This window comes from Drosophila subpulchrella, chromosome X (assembly GCF_014743375.2).
Source record: "Drosophila subpulchrella strain 33 F10 #4 breed RU33 chromosome X, RU_Dsub_v1.1 Primary Assembly, whole genome shotgun sequence".
NCBI classification, from domain to species: Eukaryota; Metazoa; Arthropoda; class Insecta; order Diptera; family Drosophilidae; genus Drosophila; species Drosophila subpulchrella.
In genome coordinates this window covers 19,669,915-19,694,602 of record NC_050613.1, presented here as the reverse complement: position 1 = coordinate 19,694,602, position 24,688 = coordinate 19,669,915, and the positions used below count along the sequence as shown (strand labels likewise).

The following is a 24,688-nucleotide window of genomic DNA, read 5'->3' as shown; positions in this document are numbered from 1 at the left end:
GTGTAGATATACCAGAAATATTTCTGCTCTTCTGCCGTTATGCTGCGTCGTCGGTGGCCGAGTCCCGAGTCCTGAGTCCTAAGTCCTGGCTCCTGATAGCTGCTGGCTGATAGCTGAGTGCAGTGTCGAGTGTTTGTGTTGAATTAAATCTACATTTTAAGGACACACGGTGAGCTGTCCAAAAAAACCATGAGCTACGGTCGGGCCTAGAACTTGGAGCCCCATCAATTGTGGAACCTTTCTGAATCCGATTTGGAAACGGCAAGGCAAGTGCAGTACCAGAAAAAGCCAGAAACACCGCCGGCGGTGTCAGTGTCCCAATGAACCGCCCACACACCCTCATATGTGCATAGGTATACAAGGTAGAGAAAGGATACAGTAGGAGATCCTCTGTGAAAACTCCACGGAATGCAGCCAACTAACCGCTGACGTGTGTGGAAAAGTCAACAACCACAAGTTCGTGTTCTTGTTTCCATGTTACCACCCCTTTCCCAAACTGGAAACTGGATGTTTTTGACACAAATAAAGGTGTTCTCGAGGGCGAAAGACAAAAAAAAAAAAACGGGATTGAGCTGAAGGCACCGCACCTAAATCTAATCAAAAATTCCTTTAGTGCCCTCGCAATAATGCCGATGGGATGTGTGGATGTGGGTGGATGAGTATACACAGGCACACAAAAAACCCGTGAAGTGCGTGCACTTAAAAGTATACCATGTTTCGTATGTACACATGTCTGTTCTGTGCCCCTTCCACGGAGCCAGTGTTTTGGGAACAACAGGCAAAATGTATATGAACATGCAGCTGAGTGTGTAACTCAATGTAACTCAAAAAATGATAGTTTATATAATACATTTTTGGAAATGGGCAATATTTCTGTCTCATTAACTGCGGATATGAGTTTTTCAAATTATGATGCTCTCTTTAGAGTCAAACGAAAGGTTTTTGACACAGTTTACTGACTGACAGAGCCTCATCTTTGCTGTCCAGATCCAGATCCATATGCAGTTCCAGATCCAGCTCCAGTCCACGCCTTCAGCTCGGTCCTGCTTCATTCCGTGCTGCAGAGTTTGCGCACTTCGTTGCATGTTTTTTGCATTGGGCACTTGGATAGGTGCCACTCCCCCGCACCCCCACTGTGTGGAGTAGGGTAGGGTGGGGTAGGGTAGGGTCCCAGGATGTGGGCGAGCATATGTATATGGTTTATCTACACCAAAGTTGCATACTGTCAGTGTGTATGTGTGTGTGTGTGGGCGGTTCAGCGTGTTGTTGCCGGTATATCAAACGTAAACAAAGTTCAGTGGCATTTTCATATTACCCATACGCCCCGTTTCCCCATCCTTCCTCCTCATGCAGCTGCAACTTATCCACTGAGCCACACAGAGCCGCAAGAGCATAGAGCAGGATGTTGATCCGCTGGAAGAGCAAAGACAAGAGCGCCTCCTCTAACCAGAGCGCCTGCGGCAGCAGCAGCTCCTCCTCAAAGAAGAAGCGCAAGGGAAGGGAAGGCGGTAAGTATCGTATAGTGGAATTCTCAGGAGGAGAGAACGGGATGGTATGTGGGCAACCAACTAACTCTGTGGTGGCTCTCTTTCAGAAGAAGACTGGCAGAATGAAGCGAAATCGGGACGACTTCCGCCAAACGAACAGGGTAAGTCCAATGACCAGGAGGAGTGCTCAACATGATGTACATGAGTGTCTCTTTTTCCCAGGTGGCGACGAACGACGACGAGCCATGCGTCGCGATGATCCACGACGGCACACGCTCGGCGGCGACATGTTGGTCTACGGCGGCTCCCAGCATCCCCATGCTCATCAGATGGCGCCCCAGCAGCAGCGCGCCATGGATCTGGAGGTGAGGCGCATCCGCCAGGATAAGGGATCCCTAACCATTCTGCTATTATCCCTTTTGCAGATGAGCACGCGCGCCCAAAAGAACAAGAAGAACCAGCCGATGCGGGGCTATGCACCCGTTAATCAGGGGCCTCTGTTCGACGACGATCCGGGCATCATGTCGGAGGTGGAAACGGCCAGCACCGGTTTCCGGAGGGGCGGCAAGCAGCGCTCCTCGCTCCCCGTGGTACGCACGCCCTCCAAAACACTGGAGCGCCCGCTGGGCCTGGTCTTTCTGCAGTACCGCTCGGAGACGAAGCGCGCCCTGCTGCCCAACGAGATCACCTCGATCGACACGGTACGCGCCCTGTTCGTGCGCTCGTTCCCGCGCCAGCTGACAATGTCGTATTTGGAGGGGCCGAATGTAAAGATCTACATCCATGATGCCAGCAAGGACATGTTCTATGAGCTGGAGGATGTACGCTCGCATCTTCGCGAGATACGTGATCGCTCCGTGCTGCGCCTATTCGAGTCCACCGAGGTGGCGGCCCCGCCCCAGATCCTGCCCGGCGGCCCGGGCATACCCCAGCCCCTGCCCCCGGCGCAGGCCAACTGGGACCAGGATCAGAGCTACTTCAGCGAGCCGGAGTTCGATTCGGATTACAAGCACCAGCACATTCACAAGTCAAAGGTGAGTTTTGATTTAAATAGTCCTTTATTCAATATCACCGCGTAATTGCTAGGGTGTGGAATTGGGATAGGGATTGAGAATGGGAATGGCAATGTGGATGGGTGTCCATGAGCGAGTCAAGGATTGTTGGGAGGGCCCTGGTGGCGCCAGTGTAAAGCGTTGACTCCCACATGGACATGTGGGACTGAAGGTGCCCACACCATATAGAAAGAAACAAACAAAAAAAAAAAACAGACAGGGAAAATGGGGAATGGGAAAGCTCAAGCTGGGGTCCTTGGACACGGTCCTTGGACAACTAGAAGTTGCCGCACGGACCCACACTGAGGCCCTTGAGGGCGTTGTTCATGTGCTCGCGCACATCCTTCCACGCGAACACAATGGCGCCCTGGAAGGGCTCCGTTTGGCAACTACTGCAGATGGCCATCACCGCCTTCACCTCCTCCTCGGCGGGCTCCCGGTCGTGCGTGCTGATCTCCTCCTCCAGGCTCATCTTGAGCGTCAGGTCCTGCTTGAACTGCTGGCCGCCGAAGTCGGCGAGTCCATTGTAGATTAGATTGGAATCTGTTCCGGATCCGTCGTCCACCACAGATCCATCGTCCAGCAAAACCAGGCCGCGCTTCTGTAGCTTCTTGGAGGTTTCAGCCTCCCGCTTGAACTGGATGTGGGTTTCGGTTTCATCGATAAACTTCACGTTGGCCGAGTTGCTCAGCATCTGGAAGCGATTGGCTTGCAGTTGTCCGCCCGGCGAGAGTCCCAGCAGCTGCTGGGCAACCAGTCGCGATCCCGCATTGATCTGTCCATTGACGAAGTTCGTATTGATGGTGATGCCCTGCTGGGCGGGATCAGTGGATGCAGCAGGAGCGGGCGCGGCAGCTCCATTTGCCGACGGCGGCTGTGGCGGTGGGTTGGCCAAGTTGATGCGCACCCTAGTGGGGATCTGTCCACTGGCCAGCAGTGTGTGCATGGGCTGGGGACGATTGATCTGAGGAGAGGAGGAGGAGGAGTGTTACAAGGCCGGGTCCTACTGGAAGAACAGAAATCTTTGACTATACACTCACCGAGGGTGGGGCACGAGTGGTACTGGAGAGCTCCTGGCCCTCGTGGTCGAAGTGGTGGACATGGTGGTGCTTGTGGTCGCGATGTGCCTTGCCGGCACTGAGTGCCACCCGGTAGACCTGGACCAGCGTCATCTCGAAGTGCAGGCCATGGCTCACCTCGCCGGTGACTGAACTTCCACCGGAGCGCAGCTTGCCGTTCGCTGGGATTTTATGACCCACTAACTGCAGAGATTAAAGTGGCGATTACAGCAAGCGAAAGTGAAAATGGGGTCGTTTCAGCGGTCGGCACACAATACAATCTTTCATTTTTATGAGTAATTTGCACAGCACAGCATATCGATGTGTACACTGTGCGCGTGGCGGCAGAGCTCTTCCCTATGGGACGCGACCGACCGCTGTTACATATATGCATGTATGTATTTGGCATTTTCGCAATTGGCAGCGTAATTGGAGTCCATTCATACTCACCGAGTTGTGGAAGCCACGCCCAATGCGTTCTGCCTTCAGCCATGCCTGCCACTCGCCCGTCTTGCCATTCCATGAGCTGCACATGTGATGCCACTGCCGCATTTTCAGCGGGTAGTTCAATCTTGCCCAGAAACGATAAAGATTGGATGGATAGATTGGTGACTGCATCGATTGATGGATGGTTGCGGTTGCGTTTGCGTCTCGTTTCGACTCACCTGTACATTTGCTGACCTTTTATGGCCATCGAAAGGAAACTGGAATTCTGCGCATTTGCGACCCAGATTTGCACCTCGCGTGGTTCCTTTCCAGCTGTGAATGCGTGAATGGATGGATAAGCGCAAGTGGATCAGATTGGTAATAGTTGACGATGCAGATTGCGAAATCGGAGCAGTATTACCCAACTGCAGAATGCTTCCCTTACCCTAAACCCTAACCCTTACCCTTACCATTATTATTATTATTATTATGTAAGCCATAACAGAGAGCCATAACCCAGGAGATCCGGAAGCCCATCCGTGCGAGGAGCTCGGTTATAGCTGAGTTATAAAACCGGCAAGCGGCAAATCCTGTTAGGCTTGCCAGGCACATATGCATACATTTAAATATGAATCACCGCACGCAGCACCGGCTGTGTGAGAAAATTAAACACTTCCTAGCGGCGGAACGGGCTGGGTATTGTAAATCCGGAAGCCCCACTGCTGATCACCGATTGCTGATCGCTGATCGTTGATCCCCGCTACTTGAAATGAGGCTTTGGAATTATGTCAAATGCTAAGGCCCACAGCTGAAGCTCAAGCTGAGTGCGACACCAACAATGCCGACGAGACATCCAACTGGAAACAGGTAAATTATCGCTTATGTAATGCGACCGCAACGACAACAACAAAAACAACAACAACAGCAGCAGCAGCACAACAAGAAAACTAAGACCAACGGTGGCAAAGACTACGGCGTCATGGGGTAGTTGAAGAAATTTCCAAAAATTCAAGACGTTGGAAAACAAAGCAAATCTTAAAAATAGCAAGACATTGTCAGCCAGCCGCCTCTTGTATAGCACCACTTCTCAACCAAAGACCATCATAATCTTTAGCAGCCTTCATCGTCATCATCATCATCATCTCAGCATCGTTGACCATCAAACCAAGAGCGGTGGCAACCTGTCGTCTTATGCTGACTTGCATCAGGAAGTGGGCTTCCTTTCACTTTCGCAGCCAGGTGCGATCGCCGGAGCGTGGCCCACAAATTCACAAATGAAATTTCATTGCCCACAGCGAAGGTCTCTTTAGCCAAAGCGGTGGCCCATCAAAAGATCGACGTCCGTCACCAGAGACCAGACTCTAAGCCGACCACTCCCCCCCATCTCCCGTTGTCTTGCCGCTTATGCAACAGTGGTCATTGTGGAGCTATTGTATCGCAAGTCACGGTGACAGGCTGATCTCCATTCCCACCTTTAAACTACCACCCAAGCCAAGCCCAACCCAACCCAACCTGACTCACCCTCGTAGGTCAAGAGGACGTGGTCGCCGCTGTGGTTAGTGAATCGCATCCAGAAGCAGAGGGTGAACTGGTCCAGCTCTGGCATCCGATTGCCGTACTCTACCTCGCCGTCCTGATTAAAGGCGAACTTCTTGACGCTGCACCGGTCGGCACCGTAAAGTGGCGTCCGCGTGAAGGTCAGCGGCTCCTTGGGCGTCTCGTCCTCAATACTGTACGACTCGTATTGGTCCTCCACATGATCGGCAAAGCTGATGCCAGATGCATGATGGGATGCCACCGAGGCGCCCGCATCCACGCCGTTCACAATAGCCGCTCTGCCCAGGAGCAGATCATCCTCGTCGTCGTCGGTGGATTCTTTTTCACTGCCCGGTGAGAACTGCGAAAAGCTAGTGGACATCTCATGGCTGCTGCTCGCCGACCCTGGATGCGATTGCTTGAGGCTGTAGGAGGCTGAGCTGCCAGTGCTGCTAATCCCGCTGGGGGATCCCGCGATGGGCTTCCAGGCGAAGGAGGCCACTGCGTTTAGGAGCACGACACTGACAAAAATTAAAGACAGGCTCGGTGCCATTTCGTATCTGTATCTTGGTAGCCGTATCTCTGATTAAGTATGGATGCAATATGGGTCTTTATCTGTATCTGAATCTGAATCTGAGTCTCAATCTGGGTCTGGAAGATTCGATCTTCCACGCGTCTGCAACGTCCGATTGCCGCGATGTCTCGCACTTCACTAATCATCCACGCATGCGCCACAGCCAGGTTGAGTTGCGCCGAAAACCCAGCCGCTGCCTCCGTAACAAAAACATCAGCTCTGCCGAGCTCCCAGCTCCGAGTTCCAAGCGCCACTCTGCTCAGCTGGCCGCCAGTCGCGCTCAGTTGTAACAAATTGTAAAATTGTTGTATTGAAATCGAAACTGAATCTGAAACTGGTTGAGGTCTGTGGGCTGAGGCGGCTGTGACTGTGGGTCTGCCGTAGCAGGCGTTGAATGAGCCAACCACTTGCACTTGCTGCACTCCAGGGATCGGTGCAGTTTGATAATCATCCAGCACCTAATTTGCAAATCCATAACGTAATGAGCCCAGAATTGTCTGGATAACTAACGATGTAGCTCAACCCACTGATCCCCAATGATACCCTCTACTACTCAGGCAGGAAAAAGATTTGAATTGGCTAATTTGGCAAGTGAGTGGATCGGATTGATCGAGTGGTGGGTGGGTACATGTAGGTACATGTGCCAATTAACTGTTATTCATCTTGCCATGGCCACAAGTCAGCGCTGGGATCCCAATTAAAACAACAGGCTGAACCAATGTTGGTGGACTGAAAACTATGTACAAGATTATAAATATCTATTCCGAAATAAACTTTATAAGGGACTATCCCAAAAAAGGTTTTAAAACTTAGAGCTGGTTCATTTTAGTATTAGATGAATTTGATTTCGGTATTATTTCCCTGAGTTTTGTGGGTAATAACTCAAATAATAACAGATATATTTCAATTTCACTTAGATTATAATGAATATTTGTGCAGCTTGATAAATAATAATGAGTTTTAGAGATATTCTTGATGAATACAGATAATATATATTTAAATTTCACATATAATATAATAATTATTTGTGCCGCTTAGGAAATAATAATGAGTTTTGTATATCTGCTTTCTTACCTGTATAAAGAATGTATTATTGCAAATTGGTTATTACATCTAGACTTTTCTCTCAGTGTGCTTACGAGTACGTGTCTGTGCGCAATGTTAGGGATAGGCCACGAATAGTCATTAAAGAGAAGAGAAACCATATTGGACATTTCATTTCACTACTTGAACGAAGGCCAATTGGCAGTGTTAATCAAAATAGGCATGCCCCTGTCCCTGTCCCTGCGATTGCTACTGCCACTGCCCTCCGGCGAATCCATGAACTAATCCGAAACAACGTTTATCCATCTATCTTTCAGATTGGGAAACAACCGGCACCCTACTACGTGGGCTCGTCGCAGACATTGCCCCGCGGCATGTACTCATCAGAACGCAACAAGGTGTCGATGGGTGGGTAGCATGGTCGAAGCTGTCGACTAATTCCGTATTCTTTCCATTCTATCCGAGTAGTGGACCCATGTTTTGAGTTGACCAATACCGAACCGTTACCGAACCTCCTCCTACTCCTTCCTTCTCAGGTGATCCTCCCTGCCCCGTTTGCCTCCTACTTCCTTCCCGGGACTTCAGTATTCAGTATTTTTGGCGGGCTTACGTTGTTCGGTTCAGTTCAGTTCTCCCGCAGTCATGCGCATTCTCCAGTGAAAGCCAAGTCTAAATATGATTCATGTTCCATCCATTAACCCATTAACAACACTCAAACCCGAAAATGAACCGAACCAATCTGAATCGAAACCGAAAAAGGAGCACCTGTGAAACCACTCAGATCACTCAATTCAAGGGGTAGCATGGAACCCCTGTTTCCCTACACCCCGGATCAGTTATACAGCATTCCAGGTACACGAGAATTTGCCTTTCTATCCAATTATAGCTAATATCGCTTCCATTTCCCATACTTATAAACAGTATGTGTGGAATGTGAACAGTACATTACACATTGTGTACATTTGATCATCCATTGGCTTGCGCTTGCTTTATGGAAACGCTGGAAATTCAAATTCAAATTACAGATTACAAATTCAAATATAATACGATATTGGCAGTGCACTTAACATAATACCAATACCAATCGGAAAGCATTCATTTATGCGGCCCCAATCATGCATCCCATCCGTTTCATTACGAATTGATCTTATGTTTTATTTATTGCGTTTCGTTAGTCCTAAATTTAACTACCAAATGTTAGAGTACCGAGTAACACACTTAGTTATCAACTACCCACCTATATATATCATAAATGTACTATATCTACCAATCAAAGTCGCTGTTTTAACCAAGCAGAATGCCTTTACAGACGGATACACCAGTTCGCCGGAGCGCAGCAGCCGTGGGAACTATGAGGAGCCGTATTACAGTCAATACGGCACAAGGGGCACTGTGGTGGCGCCTATTATCGACGAGGAGCAGAGGTGAAGGGATATGGAGTGGGGGAGCAGGTGAATCATTACTTATTCCCCAAAATACCATTTCCATTCACAGTGACGGAACCATGACCGAGGATCAGTACGCACTGTACGGCATCAAGGTGGGACCCAATCGTCTAACGCATCGCGGCAACCAGATATACGATCCAACTAGGTGAGCATGCTCCATCCGCGATCCCGCACAGCTTGCTGGTATGAGGCGTAGTCCTGCTGCAGTAGGTTGGGCAGATATGTGCCGATTCCCTTGGGCGCAGCAGAATTGCGCTTGCTGCGCCGGTATACCTTGATGCGCTTCACATTGCCATTGGATGAGGTGGTGGTGGCCGTGGCCACCGGATGGAAATAGGTGGTACCCTTGCTCTTGATGGCCTGTACGATCAGGCAGAGCAGATAGCCGCCGAAGGAGAGAAAGGCCAAGGCCGTGATGCTGATCTGGAACAGGGTCTGCAACTTGGAGGGCTTCGGTTCCATCCAGGAGGTCGGATGCGGTTGTGGATGCGAGTGCCAGGGACCACTGGAGCCGGTGGTATCGTGCTCACCCCTGCAATGGTCTCTTTATAGATGCACCCTATGGCAGCACTAAAGCAGTCTTACCGATCTGCAGCCATCAAGGCCATTCGCTCCGGCAGCTGCGATTGCGATGGTGGTCCATCCGTCTCCGCCTTCTGCTCCGGACATTCAGTGGTCATCGGAATGGGCATGCTGGCCTTGTCCTGCTCCTCCATTCTCATCACTGACTTCTGCAGCAGCAGCAGCTCGTCCATCTGAAAGTTAACAAGGCAGCTGGCGAACCGCGCTGGTGTGCTGACCACTGACCATTCGGATTCGTCATGAGTCCAGGGCCATGTTGGTAAATGGTTACCCAATTGAGTGGAATATGGATTGGTACATACCACTGCAGGTAGTCATGGTTTTGGCTGCAAGCTCTCTTGGTGCACTGGTTCTTGCACTGCCACCGCTCCGAGTTGCCTTCCATTGACGACTGCGAAAGCGGACCACCGGCGTCACCACCGGCATTGCGTGCCAACGATTGCCCAGCGAAACGACGGGTATATTGGTACCAGCTGGAGGGGATCTGGCACAGGGGATATGTACATGGGATGGAGTAGAGGGTATATCGAAGTCGCATCGCAGAAAGAGAGAGAACGTCTGCATTCTTTCGGTTCACGCTCCCCTGAGCTAAGTGTTGTTGCGACCAGCGCGTTTCGACTTCAACTTGGATTCGAATTTAGATTCCGATAGCAATTCCAATTCCGGTGTCTGGGCTGCGATGACGGATGCATAGGCTTGGCTGCGCAATTGGAGCGATGCAGTGCCAGCGGATGTGTGGCCCAATAAGCGGCACTCAACACTTGGAGACAAGTTTTTTTTTGTTTGTTAATTTGTTCGTAAGTTGTGTACTGATTCCGCGACTTTTTTTTTGCTTACCCACTTGCAGGCCAGAGGATTTGCATCGGATTCGCGTGGAGCACATGGAACGACAGCTGGCCAACCTGACGGGCCTGGTGCAGAAGGCTCTGGTCAACCAGAATCCACAGATTGCCCCGCTGGCTGTGCCCACATTGGATTCCAACTACCTGGTCGTGCCGTCACAGATGCAAGGTATGTGTCCGGATTCGGGAACATCTTCCGAATCTGAATCCCCGGAAACCCCCCTAGATGTTGTGTAATCGGCGCACCCGCTTAGCTTGGAGCACTGTTGGCTGCACCGCCTGGCACTGCTTTGTAGAACTTAAGAGCTCAGGATCTCGCGGGGGAACTTCTTAAGATCTTAGATGCGAATGTCCGGTCCCTAATTACATGCATATCTCATTTGTTCTCTCTTCCGCACGCTGCGCAGCCAACGGCTCCGGGGACGAGCTGTACATTCGGGAGAAAGCTCCCAAGTTGGGCAAAAACTCGTGCCGTAAGTCTCACCCAAAAACCAGGAAACCCAATCCTCCGAAGCCTCTCTCAACAGCCACATGTCACATGTCTTGTCCTTGTTTTGCAGAAAAATCCGTGTCCTTTGAGAAGTCCGTATCGTTTAGCGATGATATACAGGGAATACCAAAGTCTCACAATCCTCTACATGCCGGTAAATTATTTACACACCCTAACACTCAGAATGAAAATTGTTAGAATTCCTTAAATTTCTGGGGCACATGGTTTCCAATGGAAACTCTGTAATATATTTTATTAAACCTTTTCGAATATTGTAATATATATGTTTTTGGCGATTTTTGTTCTGAGTGTAAGGTAATGGTGTGGCTTTGATCGCTTTCTAGACACAATGCAACCCATCCGTTTCCCCTTTCTCACCACTGCCTCCCATTGCCTCCGAAATGGGCGTGGATCTTACAGCTGACACAAAGCCAACCAAGCCGGCAATCAAGTCGTCCACCCTACCACGCACCTCGTCACAAGGTAAGAACGTTACCCATAAACCATAAACCGTCACGCATGCCTCAGCCACGTTTTCCTATGTGTTGTGAAAACATTTCCCCCCTTTCCCGAGAGTTTTCCCCACCTTATTTGATATGACACCCTGCCCTCTTAGAGCGCGACCGCCTAAAGCCTCCGCCGCCGCCCAAACCGATCGTGTTGGCCCAGACCGCCCATCCCAGCTACCGAGCGGACATCGCACTGGCCCCCGAGGTGTACAACCATCTGCGCGGTCTGCAGAAGAAGGCCAAGGACCTGCGCATGGAGGTCCGCACCCTGAGGCGCCTCTCCCAGGCCCAGGCCGTCGCCGTGCGCGAGGACATCAAGGGCACGTTTATGCGCATTCGCGCCACCCTGCTGGCGAGCAGCGGCAGCTTTTGGGATCACCAGGGCGACCAGGATGCCACTCGCATTTCGCGCGAGGAGGAGCTGTACAAGCAGGAGGTAATCCGACTGGAGAAGGACCTCAGCGACCTGGAGGGATCGGTGGAGAATTTGCGCGGTGAGGTAATCAATCGTCGCACTCGCGTCAACATGACCGCCGTGGAGGACATGGCCTTGGTGCTAAGTCGGGCTAGGTGAGTGGATGATACAATGATGGGCAAAATTAAGCCTGATACCCCACTGATTCCTCTTTCAGCAAAACTGTAGCCGAGCTGAAGCTCAAGTTCCCGGCCCTTTCGAATGGCTTGCGCTGCATCCTGTCCAACGAGATGGAGAAGGTGGTGCGAGAAGAAAAGTTCCTTAAAGAAGAGCCCGATCGCTTGGAGTCGGCGCTGCGTCGCTGCAAGAAACTAACTGGCACCCTGGTGACGCTCAAACGGTTTGTAGCCCCTTATTCGGTGGCCATCCATCCATCAATCACCTGCTCCTCGCTTCCGAAATTCAGAGGTTATCTATTTTTTTTGTGTTTGCCTCCGCAGTTTGGCCAGCGTGCAGGAGCAACGGCTGCCGCCCAATGAGCCAACTATTAGTGAGGAGCCGCCGCGATCGGCGGACATCTCGGCGCCGGACAAGGTGAGTGCGATGCATCTAGGGTCCCGGGAGAGATTTAAACCGTGTTGCTGCGACAGTTCACAGTACACAGAGCTAGTTCAAATCCAAATCGAAATCGAAATTGAAATCGAAAAAAGCGTTATGAGGCGGCCTGGCCACAGCTCCTCCATTTCCATATATACTTATATACATATTATACCGCTCCATAACGTGTCATGACTATATATACATATGTATAAAAGTATTGTTTCCACTATTTCTATCGCAGAGATTAGTTGCTTTCGTCCTAACATATATCGAGTTTGCTATGCTTTTATTTCGAATCCACCTCACCAGATAAGATCTGATCTTCTCTCGAGACTCGTAGCTTTCACCCGAATCTGCGATCCTGCGATACTTTCAAGTAAAAAAAAAAAAAAAAAAACATTATCACATATAATATAACATATATATATGTAGGTGCCGCGAACCGAATCCCCGCTTTTCCACCAGGTCCGTCCGTCTGTACCTCTCTCTGTCTGTCCTGAAAAAGCACATTTCTGGATGTATGTAAATAACTTGTCCAACATCCAACACTCTAGTTCGAGTTTTGGCGGTGATAAACCATTTGAATTGGGTACTGTGCCAAAATTGAATACGAACCCACTTAATTGTATCAACCAAAAAAAAAAAAACTTTGATTACCTTACACTTATTCGTTTGTAGTCTTCGGTTTATCTTTTGTGAGTTTATCTTATGATTAAGTTGCAATTGGCTGTTGTTACATAAATAGTGTTTTGGTTCATCGTTCATTTCACACAAAAATTATTCGTAACCATTCAACAAAATTCATTCAGCGAGAGTTACAGTATCAAAATTCAAACCAGTCAAAAAACAAAAAAAAAAATTCGAATGGGATAGCTATCGCATTGCACCGCGAAGCTTTACCAATTGAGCCACTGACCCGGACACCCTGCCCTTTGACCCCGTGACCCCTTGTGCCCTTGACCACCTGAACTCGCCCCTGCTATTGCCCTTTGCCGCCCCTCCATTCCTCAAGCTTGTTGTTCTGAGCTTGCCCTGTTGGGTCTTAGATATTTGAACACTTAACTAGCAACCGAATACCACAGCTACAATAACAGATACCCAAAACATTTCATAAGAACTATTATCAAATATCCAAGTATCCAGTTGCAATCATCATCACATACTGAGAACCAAAAATATATCAAAATAATCAAACAGAACACAACCGTTAATTTATAAAGCAAAGCTAACGTCTTATAAAATGAGGTTTACCTTCGTTTTCTCTTTTTGCCTTTTCTCAAACATATTGAATAACGTTTACAACAACAACTACAACCCACATAGTTTAACTGGCGATGGAGTTCAAACTTCAAAGAGGCAATTACTGAGTAATGACTGAAAATTCAAATATAAAAAAAAGAATATTTACAAAACAAACAAAAAAATGAAAAATAAAAACAAACCGAAAAAATCCAAAAACAAAACCAAAAATATAATAAAAACCAAAAAGCAAAGAAACCTTTTTGAAAAAGATGAAATCATAAAATTAATTCAATTTTCTTTTTGCTAAACATAATTTGCTCTGCATTAAACATACTAGTTTATATTTTGTATACTATTTACTACTGCTATAAACTTCTAACTAAACTAATACTCGTAATAAACTCGAAACCCATACCAAATCTCATCAAAAAAAAAGCTGTCCATAAGCCACCAGAAGAACACTCCCAAAAACCGCAACCCCCAGAACCAAACAACCAACCCATAGCTACATATCCCAGTTCGTATGTACATATGTATAAAAATAAGTTTATAAAGCCCATTTGAATGACTGTCTGTGTGCTTACCATTCAGAAAGCCCTGAGAAATACCCAAAATCCCATTTCCGATCTGAATCAGTACCCAGTAATTCTAATCTTCTGATTAAGACTCTCTTTTTGGGACACTCTTCTGTGCCTTTCTTAAGAATCTATTCCTGAGGGGAAATCCAAACAATTAGTGTTCTTCACATGCTTTCCGATTGCAAAAGCCTAAGAGTCCCCCACCGAGCAGTATGGTAAAAAGAAATGGAAGTAATCTTGTGAACCGATCCACACCGATTGGTGTTTTCAAAGGGGCTAATGTATTCGAACACCCACTTTTGTTTGACTCAGTTTTCCATTTTTCCCGTACCGACTTTAAGAACGCCTTGAAGTTAATATACACCGCCACATCCACCCAATCACCCATATCCGTACGAGGAGTTTTGTTTTCAGAGTTCGCTGCTTTGCAAGTCTTCTGTTGGTGCTCGTTCCTTGTTATACATATATGTTGTATTGTCTTTGTCTCCTCCTCCCAAATGTGTACACTCCTCCTTCTTGTTCAGCTCGCATAAAAAACTTGATTGCCTGGGTCTCTTCCGGTTCCGGTTGAACATCCATCCTCCCAGTCACGTGATCAATCATTGTTGTCCGAGAACACTAATTGGTCAATATGAATACAAACGACCTTTTGGTTTGAGCTTTAAACGAATTCAACGAAACAGGAAGTGGCACACAGATTAAAACACAAAAACAAATGCTAAACAAAAAAGATACCGAGATATGTAGATAAAGATTTAATAGGGATTTCGTTTAAGTGCCCCTTCCCGGATTCCTTTCATTAAATGTGTCCATTTACTCTAATCGTACGAACACTTCCCGCTGAAGAAAAAGAGCTCACCTAGCTTATCTGTCTAACTTTTAATTGATATTTTGTAGTTGCGATCAACGCATATGATATGATATGTGTGTGTATATATACAAATATACGAATTAGAGAATATGTATGTATGTATATGTGTGTGTACCCCCGTTTATGTACGTACACACCAGCTACTTCCCCATAAACTAAACCAACTCCCTCATACCAAACATTCCGAGCCACCACGCCCCCAAATCATAACCACCTATATAGTACCTAACAATTAATCATAAACCAGACAATCGAACGGCCAATTGTACTGCAGTCAATCAAGTATGCAAACAGTCATCACTCTCAGTCACTGTTCTCACTCATCGATTGTTGTCTTTGAAGTTTCAACAATCTATCAATCCATCGACCTATCAGCCCCCCCATCAAACACACTCTAAAGGTGTGTTCCTCCCCCCCAAAAAACCATCATCATCAAAATCAGAAGCAAAATCAGAACTAGCATAAGTACCAATTAAGCAATCAGAGACCCTCATCTTGACTTGAACTAAAACTGATATCTAGTACCGGTAAAGCTCTGCACATGAGGGAAGATCCATAGAAACTCAGATATACAATACTACATAGAAAGACACTTATCCCCCGACATTCTGCATCGTAACCGGTGAATACCTCCTTAGAATCCACGAATGCGTCCCACATGGCTTGCAATTTATTTCAGCTTAGAGCTTATAGCTTACATACCATATAATACAGGAATCTAACCAGCCATCATCTGTCAATCGCATCCGCATCCGCATCTCCCCTGTTTCATACGCCGCCGCGGCGTCTTTAAAGTTATTCGTTAATTATACCATGTACTATACATACTTGTGTCTTGGATATATTATTTTCGTATCATACCATATCACCCACTTCAACTTTGTAGAACGCTTACCTTTGCTTGTTGCCTGCTTGTGAATATACATTTGATTTACTGGACATTCTATATATGGCAACCGATCATGTAATATGTATAAGCTTCCAATGGAAGCCTTCCATATGTGTTCCTATTTGTTTTTGATTATTCAGTAAAGTTTAGCTGCAAGACGGCTTTTTTCACTGCATGATCCGTTCCTATGCAACTGCACCATTTTTTTCAACGACCTAGCGAAGTTTTCTTTTACGTTTAGTACATACTTTTTCAATATTTAATGCTGGGTTACTTGCGTATCGTTATCGTATCAGATGTGTATGTGTAATCAGTTAATTTGCGAGAATATATACAATATGTGTCCCATTTGAGTACCTAATTGCCGAATGTATAAATGTGAGATGTTATTCGACTACCAACTATAAATATATATTATGTACTATATATCTTCGCCTCGCGGGAGCTGCATTAGTGCCTGTGTTTTACCGCCAAATTGTGTGTTCTTGTAGCCAATCCCAACACCCAGGATGGGGTCGTTCGCTCTCAGCGGGGGACTCGCACCCGAAAACGCACTCGATGCTCTGCTAGATGAGCTCAAGACATTCTCCAAGCCCATTGCCCAACAACAGCAACAGCAACAACAGCAGCAGCAGCAGCAGCAGCAACAACAGCAGCAGCAACACCAGCAACTATACGAGGTAAGAGCCCATTACCAACCATCCACCATACCCAGCCAAACTCAAGGGGTCCAAGTCTCCCTCCGCAGATTCGCCCTGAAGATTCGGCATCCGATGAAAGCGCACAGGCCGCAGTACAAAGCACCGTCACCACGCAAATATCGCAGGCCCGTCTCTATACGGAGGCGAGCGTCAATATGCAGCAGGCGACCACCGGCAGCATGGTCATCGCTGTCGCCTCGGGCAGTATGCCAGCTCAAGCTCAGGTTCAGGCTCAGGCTCAGGTTCAGCGCGGAGTGCTCACCCACCAGCAATCGCAATCGCAGCCTTCCCAGGCACAGCTAATGGTGCACACCAACATGGGCAGCCTGCGCCGTCTGCACTCCTATCCCAGTGAGTCGGATGGCGAACTGCCTCCTGGGCCGCCGCCACCGACTGGTCCGCGGGCCAGCGAGAGTACAATGGCCAACGGCGGCAGCAGCAGCAGCAGCAGCAAGCCACCCGTGCCCGAGCGAAACGCTGAATTGATCACCAAGGTGGGCCATAAGCGCATCCCGCCACCTCCGCCGCCACGCACCAGCTCACGCAGTCCACTGGCCAGTCCAACCAGCCCGAATGTGCCACAGAGCACAGTTGCCGCAGTCAATTCGAATGCCATGGGAAACAGTGTCCATCCAGTGGGTGAACCCGTCGCCGTCGTCCCCCTCGTCGTTAGTGGCGACACCTCAAGCGGGGACAACTCGAGCGGCAATGAGTCCGGCAACGATCATGTCCAGCGTCAGGTGGCTCTCGAGATGCGCCACCAGGAGCTGCTAAAGAAGCAGAAGATGCTGCAGGAGCAGTACCAGCGGTTGCAGCAGATGAGCAAGCTGCCCTCGGTGGATGTGGCCTGCCCCTCCTCGTCCTCATCGTCGCAATCGCAGGACATGGCCGGTGGCGGCGGCGGGAGCAGCACGCTGCTCCGGAAGCTGGGCAGCGAGACAAACATCCAGCAGAAGATCGCCGCATTGAGCCTAGCCTGCGAGGCTAGTGGAGCCGCAGCTGCGGCGGCGGCGGCTGCTGCTGCGGCTACCAATGGTGTGGTGGCCAGTGATGCTACGAGCGGTGCGATCGGCGGTGGTGGTGGTGTAGGTGGTGGTGGAGGAGCTGCGGGAACGGCTGGTGCGGGCGCTGCTGCTGCGAACTCCAACTCGAATTCCCAACACCAGACAGCCAATACGACGACCACTAAACAGCTGTACGAGACCGAGATACTTTAACACAACTGGAAATTGGCGTGGAACGAAGCTAAAATTGACATTTAATCGGAGCGGAGCATCTGAAATTGCGGCCTAGACTAGTCCAAGTCGAGTTCTAGTCGAGGCCCCATCAACACCATCCCCAATATTTGCGTGGATTACGATTCCGATACTGATACCGATTCCGACAGAACAGAACAAAAACGATGATTACAAATGAAATATGAATGACAAAGATTACCTTTTCGTTTGTTAGGGTTTTTGTATTTATACTATCATCTAATTGTCGTACATAAATGTGTATTTGCACAACTCCAGTAACTCCAGCATCCGATGTTGTATGTTAGGTGTTGTCTGTGAAAACGCAAAGCTAAAGATCGGAAACGAAACTAAAACAAAAACGAAAACATACATATATCGAATCGAGTTGAGTCGAGTCACAAATCAAAAACCGTATGTCTAATGCGTAATCACCATTTGTGCACCCTCCATAACAAAAAAAAAAAAAAAATATGAAACGGGCATAGGAAATGTTGTATAGCATACCACATATACCATATACCATACACCCTATGCACCAGCGTAAAAAGCCCCAGATGAATGTATTTATGTATGTATTCGCTTACATTGATGTACTTGTTGCATGTTGTGTTTTTGTTGTTGTTTCGATGAAATTATAGGTCATATAGGTCAAGAGCAGCAGGAGGGGAAGGGATCAGAGCCCGAGCATATTGCAAGACTCCGGCTGCAACACCATAAGACCCAGCACTAAGCCTAGATATATCCATGCAATGTGGATGATGTGTCAATGCCCCAGCAGCGCCCCTTGACCCCGTATCCCAAATCAAAAATCCAGGATCCCGGAACCAGGACCTGGCCAGAACCCAACCCAACCAACCAACCAACCAACCAACCACACGTAGAACAACCAACACACACTTCTGCATAGCAAAGCATATAACGCTACACCACACACTACACAGTCGTACGTACACAAGCCGATTTACGATTAACAAACTATTATGCACATGTACAGGATCTACGTATGTACTAAAAATATGTCATAGATTTTTATTATTACCTTGGTATGGGACGTGAGACTGATAGTTCTATATATGTAGCTCATCAAGATACAATATGAAATACGAAAGCAAAAAGATATTGTACTTATTTTTGTTAAACGATGACTAGCTAATTTTATTCCCCACAAAAGGCCACGAGCACTCCCCCTTCCATTCCTAAAAAAAAAAAAGAGACTTCGATCTCGTTATTCTTGATGGGAATTTCGGAGAGTGTAGACTTCGGACTACCGATGGTTTTATTGTTTACACGATGCACCTATCAAATGGGTAACACATACACATATACTTAGCTCTATATGCATTCAACGCTAGACGCAACATCGAACAGTGGTCGGTGGTCGAGAACCCAGAACCCAGGTCCCCATAGACCCCAAAACCATATCCATTGTAGGTAGGTCACGATCACGGGCATTGCCCAAAAAATCTGTGACAGATGGACAGGTTTTCTTTCCTCCCTACTCTATTAGGCTTTCGGGTATTTTGTGGACGAAATCTCTTGACTGCATTGTTTTTAGCAAATCCCAATAACCCAAAGTTAACCGAGAATCGGTACATCAGCAATGCTATATCCCTACAATATAAGTATGTACATATATGTATTCCGATGTTTCGGGGGGCATAATGTGGATGTGGATGGACAAGACAACCAGCACACTCATGCACACACATCGATTTGTTATTTTTACTGCTCGGCCAGTATTACACTTCAGTATTATAGGCTAATTTACAATTAAAATTTACTTGTAACACACGACTTAAACGAAATTTGTTGCACCTCTGCCACGTTCTTATATCAATTAAACACTCACAACACCCGTATTCCTTGAATTGTTCAATTTTCGAAGTCTAAGTGAGATCTCCTCGGTGGGGAGCTGCACAAGTCGAGCGTTTTAGCATAGGATCTCAAACACCACACGAAAAAGTAACAATGAACATTTTAGAGTATATGTATCTGCTACTTGCTACTCACATATATGTATGTATAAATTCATAGTTCTATTATATGTATATCCAATAGCTCAAATACACACCCTCAATCCACTAACCACCCACACCCCCCTCCCCCCAGAAGGTCAGGTCACTTTCTCCAGGCTTCTTCTGCTGACGATACATACACATACTTTATGGCCCCGTATCTTCTATAGAGAGGCCCTATAAGTTTAGATGCCCCCAGGTGCAATAGACTTGACTTCAAGACTAAAATGCCAAAAACACATACATATGTAAACCCTTAGGTGCGCGCTCAATTCATTTACATACATATACACAAAGACAAATATTTACCTAAGTTAGTAGATTTGTATTATTTATTTAGCGCCATTCGACGAATATGTATAACATATATTTACATGCAAAATCACGCAACGAATACACATTTAAAAAAAGAACATATATACATGCATACGAAGATAATAAATAACGAACTATGCGAAAGGCAGTGTTTAAAGGTCCCCTAATAATACCAACTCAAGATATTTAAGTATAAAGTTATACAAGGAAACGTGGCCAATTCAAAAATGGCATGGTACACCCAATTATATTCCTTAAAAAAGGCACACAACAAATCACACTCTCAATCACACACCAACCAAAAAAAAAAAAAACACTCGCAGACGCACTCGTCCCATTCACCTACACCTTATCCTAAAAGGTATTTAGTATCGCCAAGTAGGCGGAGACGATCTAAAACCAGAAATCCTGCAGGTGCAGAACTCAATTCAGATTTAAGCTGCATCGAAAGAGTTAAGAAGTGCGTATTTTTTTCTTAATAATAATTATTCTATTTAAATCACAACAAACCACAACAATAAATATCATTCGTAAAATGGACTCTGAACATGACTTTGTCTATTGATTTATTCGTCGTCGTTCTCTGCTGTTCTTACTTATCTGCTGACTAAACTGATATCGAGATATGCGCTTACTCTGATCTGATCAACTTTACTCTGTATATGTGTATATATATCCAGATGCACCCACTACATTACGACAAGTACATGCATACAGTTCTTAGGGCTAATAACAACAAAAATCGTTCACATATGTATATAAAAGGCACATAGTTTCGCAGTCGGATATATAGAATTAGATGGAACACGTATGGAAATACGTTCTGTCATGTGAGTTATGTCACGGTCAAAGTATTCTGTCTGTCTGTCGGTTGCTCTATATGACCTAGGAACAACCCCCCGGTGAGGAAACAACTCTACGATTCACACAGCCAATCGCAGGGCAACTTGGGCATTTTGCTAGCTGGCCATGGCAGATAGCCGGCCGTCTTGAAGACCCAATAGTCGTAGGACACCTTGGCAATAAGCGCCAGCAGCAGTATGACCTCGGCGGCTATTAAATAGTATATGTAGTCGGTCCAGTCGGGTGGGGATTGGCACAGCTTGGCCTCCTGCAGCTCGATGACACTCTGGGGCAGATTGCGACAGCGAATCTCCATGTAGTCGGGTATGTCGGAGCTGCGCTCCTTCAGCCAGTTTTGCAACGTCTTGGCCGAATTGCAGTCGCACTGGAGCTTATTGCCAGCCAGGTAGATACGACGACCCAGACCCGAGTCCATCAGGGCATTATTTAGGAAATACTCGGGAATCTGAAAATTTTTGTTAAGTACTCTTAGTCTGGAACCGCTTGGAAATAAGGTCTGTGCTTACTTACCTTGCTCAGTGAATTGTTCCGCATGTAGATGCGCTGGAAGGTTTCGATGAACTTGGTACCCTCGAACTCATAGATGGAGGATATCTGATTGTTGTCGGCCACAAGGCGATTGATGGTGTGGTAGGTGGGATTCGTCTGGAAGTAATCGCCCAGGCTGGTTATCTTGTTGTTTGTGATATTGAGCATAAATGTGTTGTCCGGCAGTCGTTGCGGTAGCTCCACCAGGCCAAGATTGGAGCAGTCTACATGGCACTGGGGCTTCGACTGGTTGTCCTGAATGATCATGATATTCTGCAGTGTGCAATTGCAGCTACCGTAGTTCGGAATAACCGGACAGTTTGTCATGCAACGCTTTCTGTTCTCCAACTGCTCGAGGGACACCTTGTCTGTAGACTGAAACCAGGTGCTGGTGACGTTGTACTGGCAGTAGGAGTGCTTGGGATTTACAAAATTAATGGATTCGTTGTAGATGATCTCGTTGAGTGGGTTACACAGCATGCGCATGTTGCCACTGAAAGAGAAGTCGTTGAGTTAGGATTTTTAATTTGCTGAACATTCATGAAGGTGTGTGTAGGTGCCTCACCTGATATCCAGAGTAATGTTCTTGTTCTGATTCCGATGCGGCACCAGCGACAGATTGTTGTTCGACATGCCAAAAAACTCCAGGTGCGGCACATCCTTTACCGCCCGCGGCTGGATCTCCGAGATGTTGTTGTTCGATATATTCAGGCATTTGAGAGCCGAGAGACGTGGAAAAGCGTTCACCAGTCGCGTGATGTTGCCATCGGTCACGGCAAGCGACTGCAGTGATCGGAAAATGGGATTGGACAGGTCCATGTCCTCCATGGTCATGTTGCGCACGTGCAGGTTGATCCATTTGGATATGTTGCTGCAGCTGGAGATCATAGTCAGCTGCGATATGTTGCAGCAGTACCAGGAGTTGGGCTTCGCGGGATGCTCCTTGCACTGGCATTGGCTGTTTCCCAGTGATCCTCTATTCTGGGAATCCGATTGGGGAGTGGTCGAGGCCTGGCCCTCGATGGCATCGGTTCGTCCGTCGAAGGTGGGGCCACCGCACAGCTGCTCCTCGGCATAGAAGCAATGCTTGAAGTACTCCGGTACTTCAGGAGCAGCCGGCGGAGGAGGGGCGGCCGAAGTGGTCGAGGTGGAAGAGGACGTGGACGAGGATGAGGCCGATGCTGTTGTTGTGGTTGTCGTTTCTGTCGCAGATTCCGAATTGGATGCGCTTTGGGCCACCGTTTCCGGCGGAGTTGATGCCGTAGTGGCTTCACTTATGGCCACATTATTGGCCGCGGATGTAGGAGCCGGTATGGCTGTCCCTGGCTCACCTTCCTCCAGCGCGGCATGTGGATTCGGATGCGGGGAGGAGTCCTGACTGTTTTCTGGCCGCGCGCATGCGCCTGCCACCACAAGGAGCAGCAGAAGGAGCCGTAAGCCCTGAAACGACAATCAAATGGCACATTAGTGAATGTGAATGGTGAACTGGATGGGGGAATATGGGGAAAAGTACCGAGTCGCACGTTCGATGTACATATGCAAATATTTGCCCAAGCAGACGCGTTTGTTTGCGAATCGAATTAGCCCGACGAGGGCTTGGCTCGTCCGGTCCTCCAGTGGCCGTAATTAGGGTAATGGAGGCGCACCCTGTACGCACCAGTTGAAAGGTCTAAACCACCCCGGGGGGGTGGAGGATCCGGAGGAGGGTCTCCAACTGGTTCCCAATTGTTTACCCAGTCGATTTAGCGTCTTGCGGCTTTACTGCTAATGACACCGCCACGCTAATTCGGCAATTAATTAACGAATCGAATCGAATCCGTATGTGATAAAAGGCCAATAAAAAGATTAATTGTGTTGGGAAGCAATTGTGGGCGGGTTAGATGGTCGGTTGGTGGTAAATTGACAGTTTCGGCGGAATGGTGGAGCTATTTCTGAAACATGGGCCTTGTTGGAAACAACATAGCAGTATGAAACATCCCAATAATATATTTTAACTGGCTATTGTTTTTGAAAGGAACGTGCTTTATATAATAAAATAGTAAATTGCTGTTACTCCTAGAGGAAGGTGCTTTATCTATATCTTAATAAAATAGTGCAATGCATACATAGGTGTATACTATAACCCAGTAATTTATTTTAAGTGGTTATGGAATACGTTGTAGGTCTTAGTTCTATATCATATTTATATACTATGGTGGGTACTTAAGTGTACACAACATCCCAATAATATAATTTAACTGGTTAGGGTATAAAATCTAGGCCTTGCTATAGGAATATACTGTACTAATACCCAAAATAGTAATATGGTATAGGGCCTACTTATAGCACCATACAATTCGTACCTTTTTCAAGAGTTCCGAGGGTAAATACCCCACCCACAGAACCGAGAGATATGCGCAAATCAGTAATTTACAGTATTTTTCAGATACAATATCAGCATATATAGCCCCTATACCATATACCCACACCCACACAGACTCGTGGAACTGCATGCGCATTGGACTTACGTGGGAGTAAGCTAACATATCGCCTCTAAAAATTGGATTCCGCTGGACCTTCAACCAGTTTATCCTGGATGAGTTTACTCCTTGATGGGGCGGCGTGGGAACCAAATGGAATTCGACATATGAGGAATCATAATCACACGGAAGTGTCCACAATTTAAATGATTTGCGCACATCCCAGTCCCAGCGCAAGGGAGCTATTTTTCGGCGGTTTCACGGACTTGGTTGCTCTGCCAAGTGATCTGCCACCAATTCACATGAAAATCTTCAATCCGACGCGTAGAATGTGTGGAAAACAAAAATATCCAACTCAATTCGCGAAGCACGAACAAAACAAAAGCAAACTGTTACGCGCAGCGTAGCAGAGCACTTACTGTTAAACGCTCTGTTCGCCGCGGGCTATCGATTCATCGATAGATCTAACAGTGCTGGGCGATAGTACACGATGGCTTGCCAATTTAACCCTTATGTATCGCATTTGTTCCGTGTGCTGGCAATGTTTTTGTTAAACTTTGAAGTTAAAAAAAAAACATATTGGTCAAATTTTTAGGCAATTTTCATGTTTTATTTTCCCCTTGATTAATGCCTTTCAGAGTGGAAACCAAAAACTGCACTTTGAAGTGGGATACCTCTTTGAATTTGTGTTTCAATTCTCTAAAATTTTCCTTTTAAAACTTTAACCTTAACATGAAAGTGCTACTTTTTTCCGTATTTTTAATGGGTTTCAGTACTAGACCACACAACAGTTCTTCTAAGTTCCATAACTTGAGTTATTGGATCCCTATTTTGAAGTGGGATGCCATTATGGATTGGTGGATGAATTCTCTAACGATGTGCATTAAAATATTCCGTTTAGGAGAGGGTCAAAATTTTAGCCTGT

At 47.1% G+C, this 24,688-nt stretch overlaps 4 protein-coding genes across 15 annotated transcripts; 1 reads left to right on the top strand and 3 right to left on the bottom strand.

Moving 5' to 3' along the window:
• Positions 1-20,459, top strand: LOC119556984 (coiled-coil domain-containing protein CG32809). 12 transcript variants are annotated; one of them, XR_005220013.1, is made up of 19 exons: positions 5-266; positions 1,354-1,508; positions 1,595-1,648; positions 1,710-1,852; positions 1,913-2,521; positions 7,495-7,585; positions 7,937-8,029; positions 8,487-8,601; positions 8,672-8,770; positions 10,055-10,218; positions 10,457-10,522; positions 10,610-10,693; positions 10,960-11,022; positions 11,156-11,618; positions 11,681-11,863; positions 11,964-12,057; positions 13,387-13,430; positions 16,135-16,323; positions 16,392-16,533. XR_005220013.1 is itself a non-coding variant. In XM_037869506.1 (18 exons), exons 2-18 carry the CDS (start codon positions 1,403-1,405, stop codon positions 17,559-17,561), a joined length of 3,783 nt encoding a protein of 1,260 aa, XP_037725434.1. In that variant the 5' UTR covers positions 3-266; positions 1,354-1,402; the 3' UTR covers positions 17,562-20,459. The 12 variants fall into 12 exon arrangements, 9 of the variants coding, with proteins under 9 accessions (XP_037725436.1, XP_037725435.1, XP_037725434.1 ...); XR_005220014.1 differs by having other exon boundaries at positions 16,379-16,504; XM_037869506.1 differs by lacking the exon at positions 13,387-13,430 and having other exon boundaries at positions 3-266; positions 1,598-1,648; positions 16,392-20,459.
• LOC119556987 lies at positions 2,527-6,309 on the bottom strand. Its single transcript, XM_037869516.1, has 5 exons — positions 5,545-6,309; positions 4,263-4,356; positions 4,048-4,168; positions 3,580-3,801; positions 2,527-3,503 (listed from the first exon to the last, which is right to left on the bottom strand). The coding sequence occupies exons 1-5, from the start codon at positions 6,110-6,112 to the stop codon at positions 2,817-2,819; spliced, it is 1,692 nt and encodes a 563-aa protein (XP_037725444.1). The 5' UTR covers positions 6,113-6,309; the 3' UTR covers positions 2,527-2,816.
• Positions 8,347-9,951, bottom strand: LOC119556990. The gene is made up of 3 exons (XM_037869522.1): positions 9,510-9,951; positions 9,211-9,427; positions 8,347-9,157 (listed from the first exon to the last, which is right to left on the bottom strand). Exons 1-3 carry the CDS (start codon positions 9,769-9,771, stop codon positions 8,767-8,769), a joined length of 870 nt encoding a protein of 289 aa, XP_037725450.1. The 5' UTR covers positions 9,772-9,951; the 3' UTR covers positions 8,347-8,766.
• On the bottom strand, positions 20,449-24,168 carry LOC119556986 (protein halfway). Its single transcript, XM_037869515.1, has 4 exons — positions 23,812-24,168; positions 21,870-22,744; positions 21,287-21,797; positions 20,449-21,221 (listed from the first exon to the last, which is right to left on the bottom strand). The coding sequence occupies exons 1-4, from the start codon at positions 23,827-23,829 to the stop codon at positions 20,829-20,831; spliced, it is 1,797 nt and encodes a 598-aa protein (XP_037725443.1). The 5' UTR covers positions 23,830-24,168; the 3' UTR covers positions 20,449-20,828.
• Between the last annotated feature and the right edge of the window lie 520 nt (positions 24,169-24,688).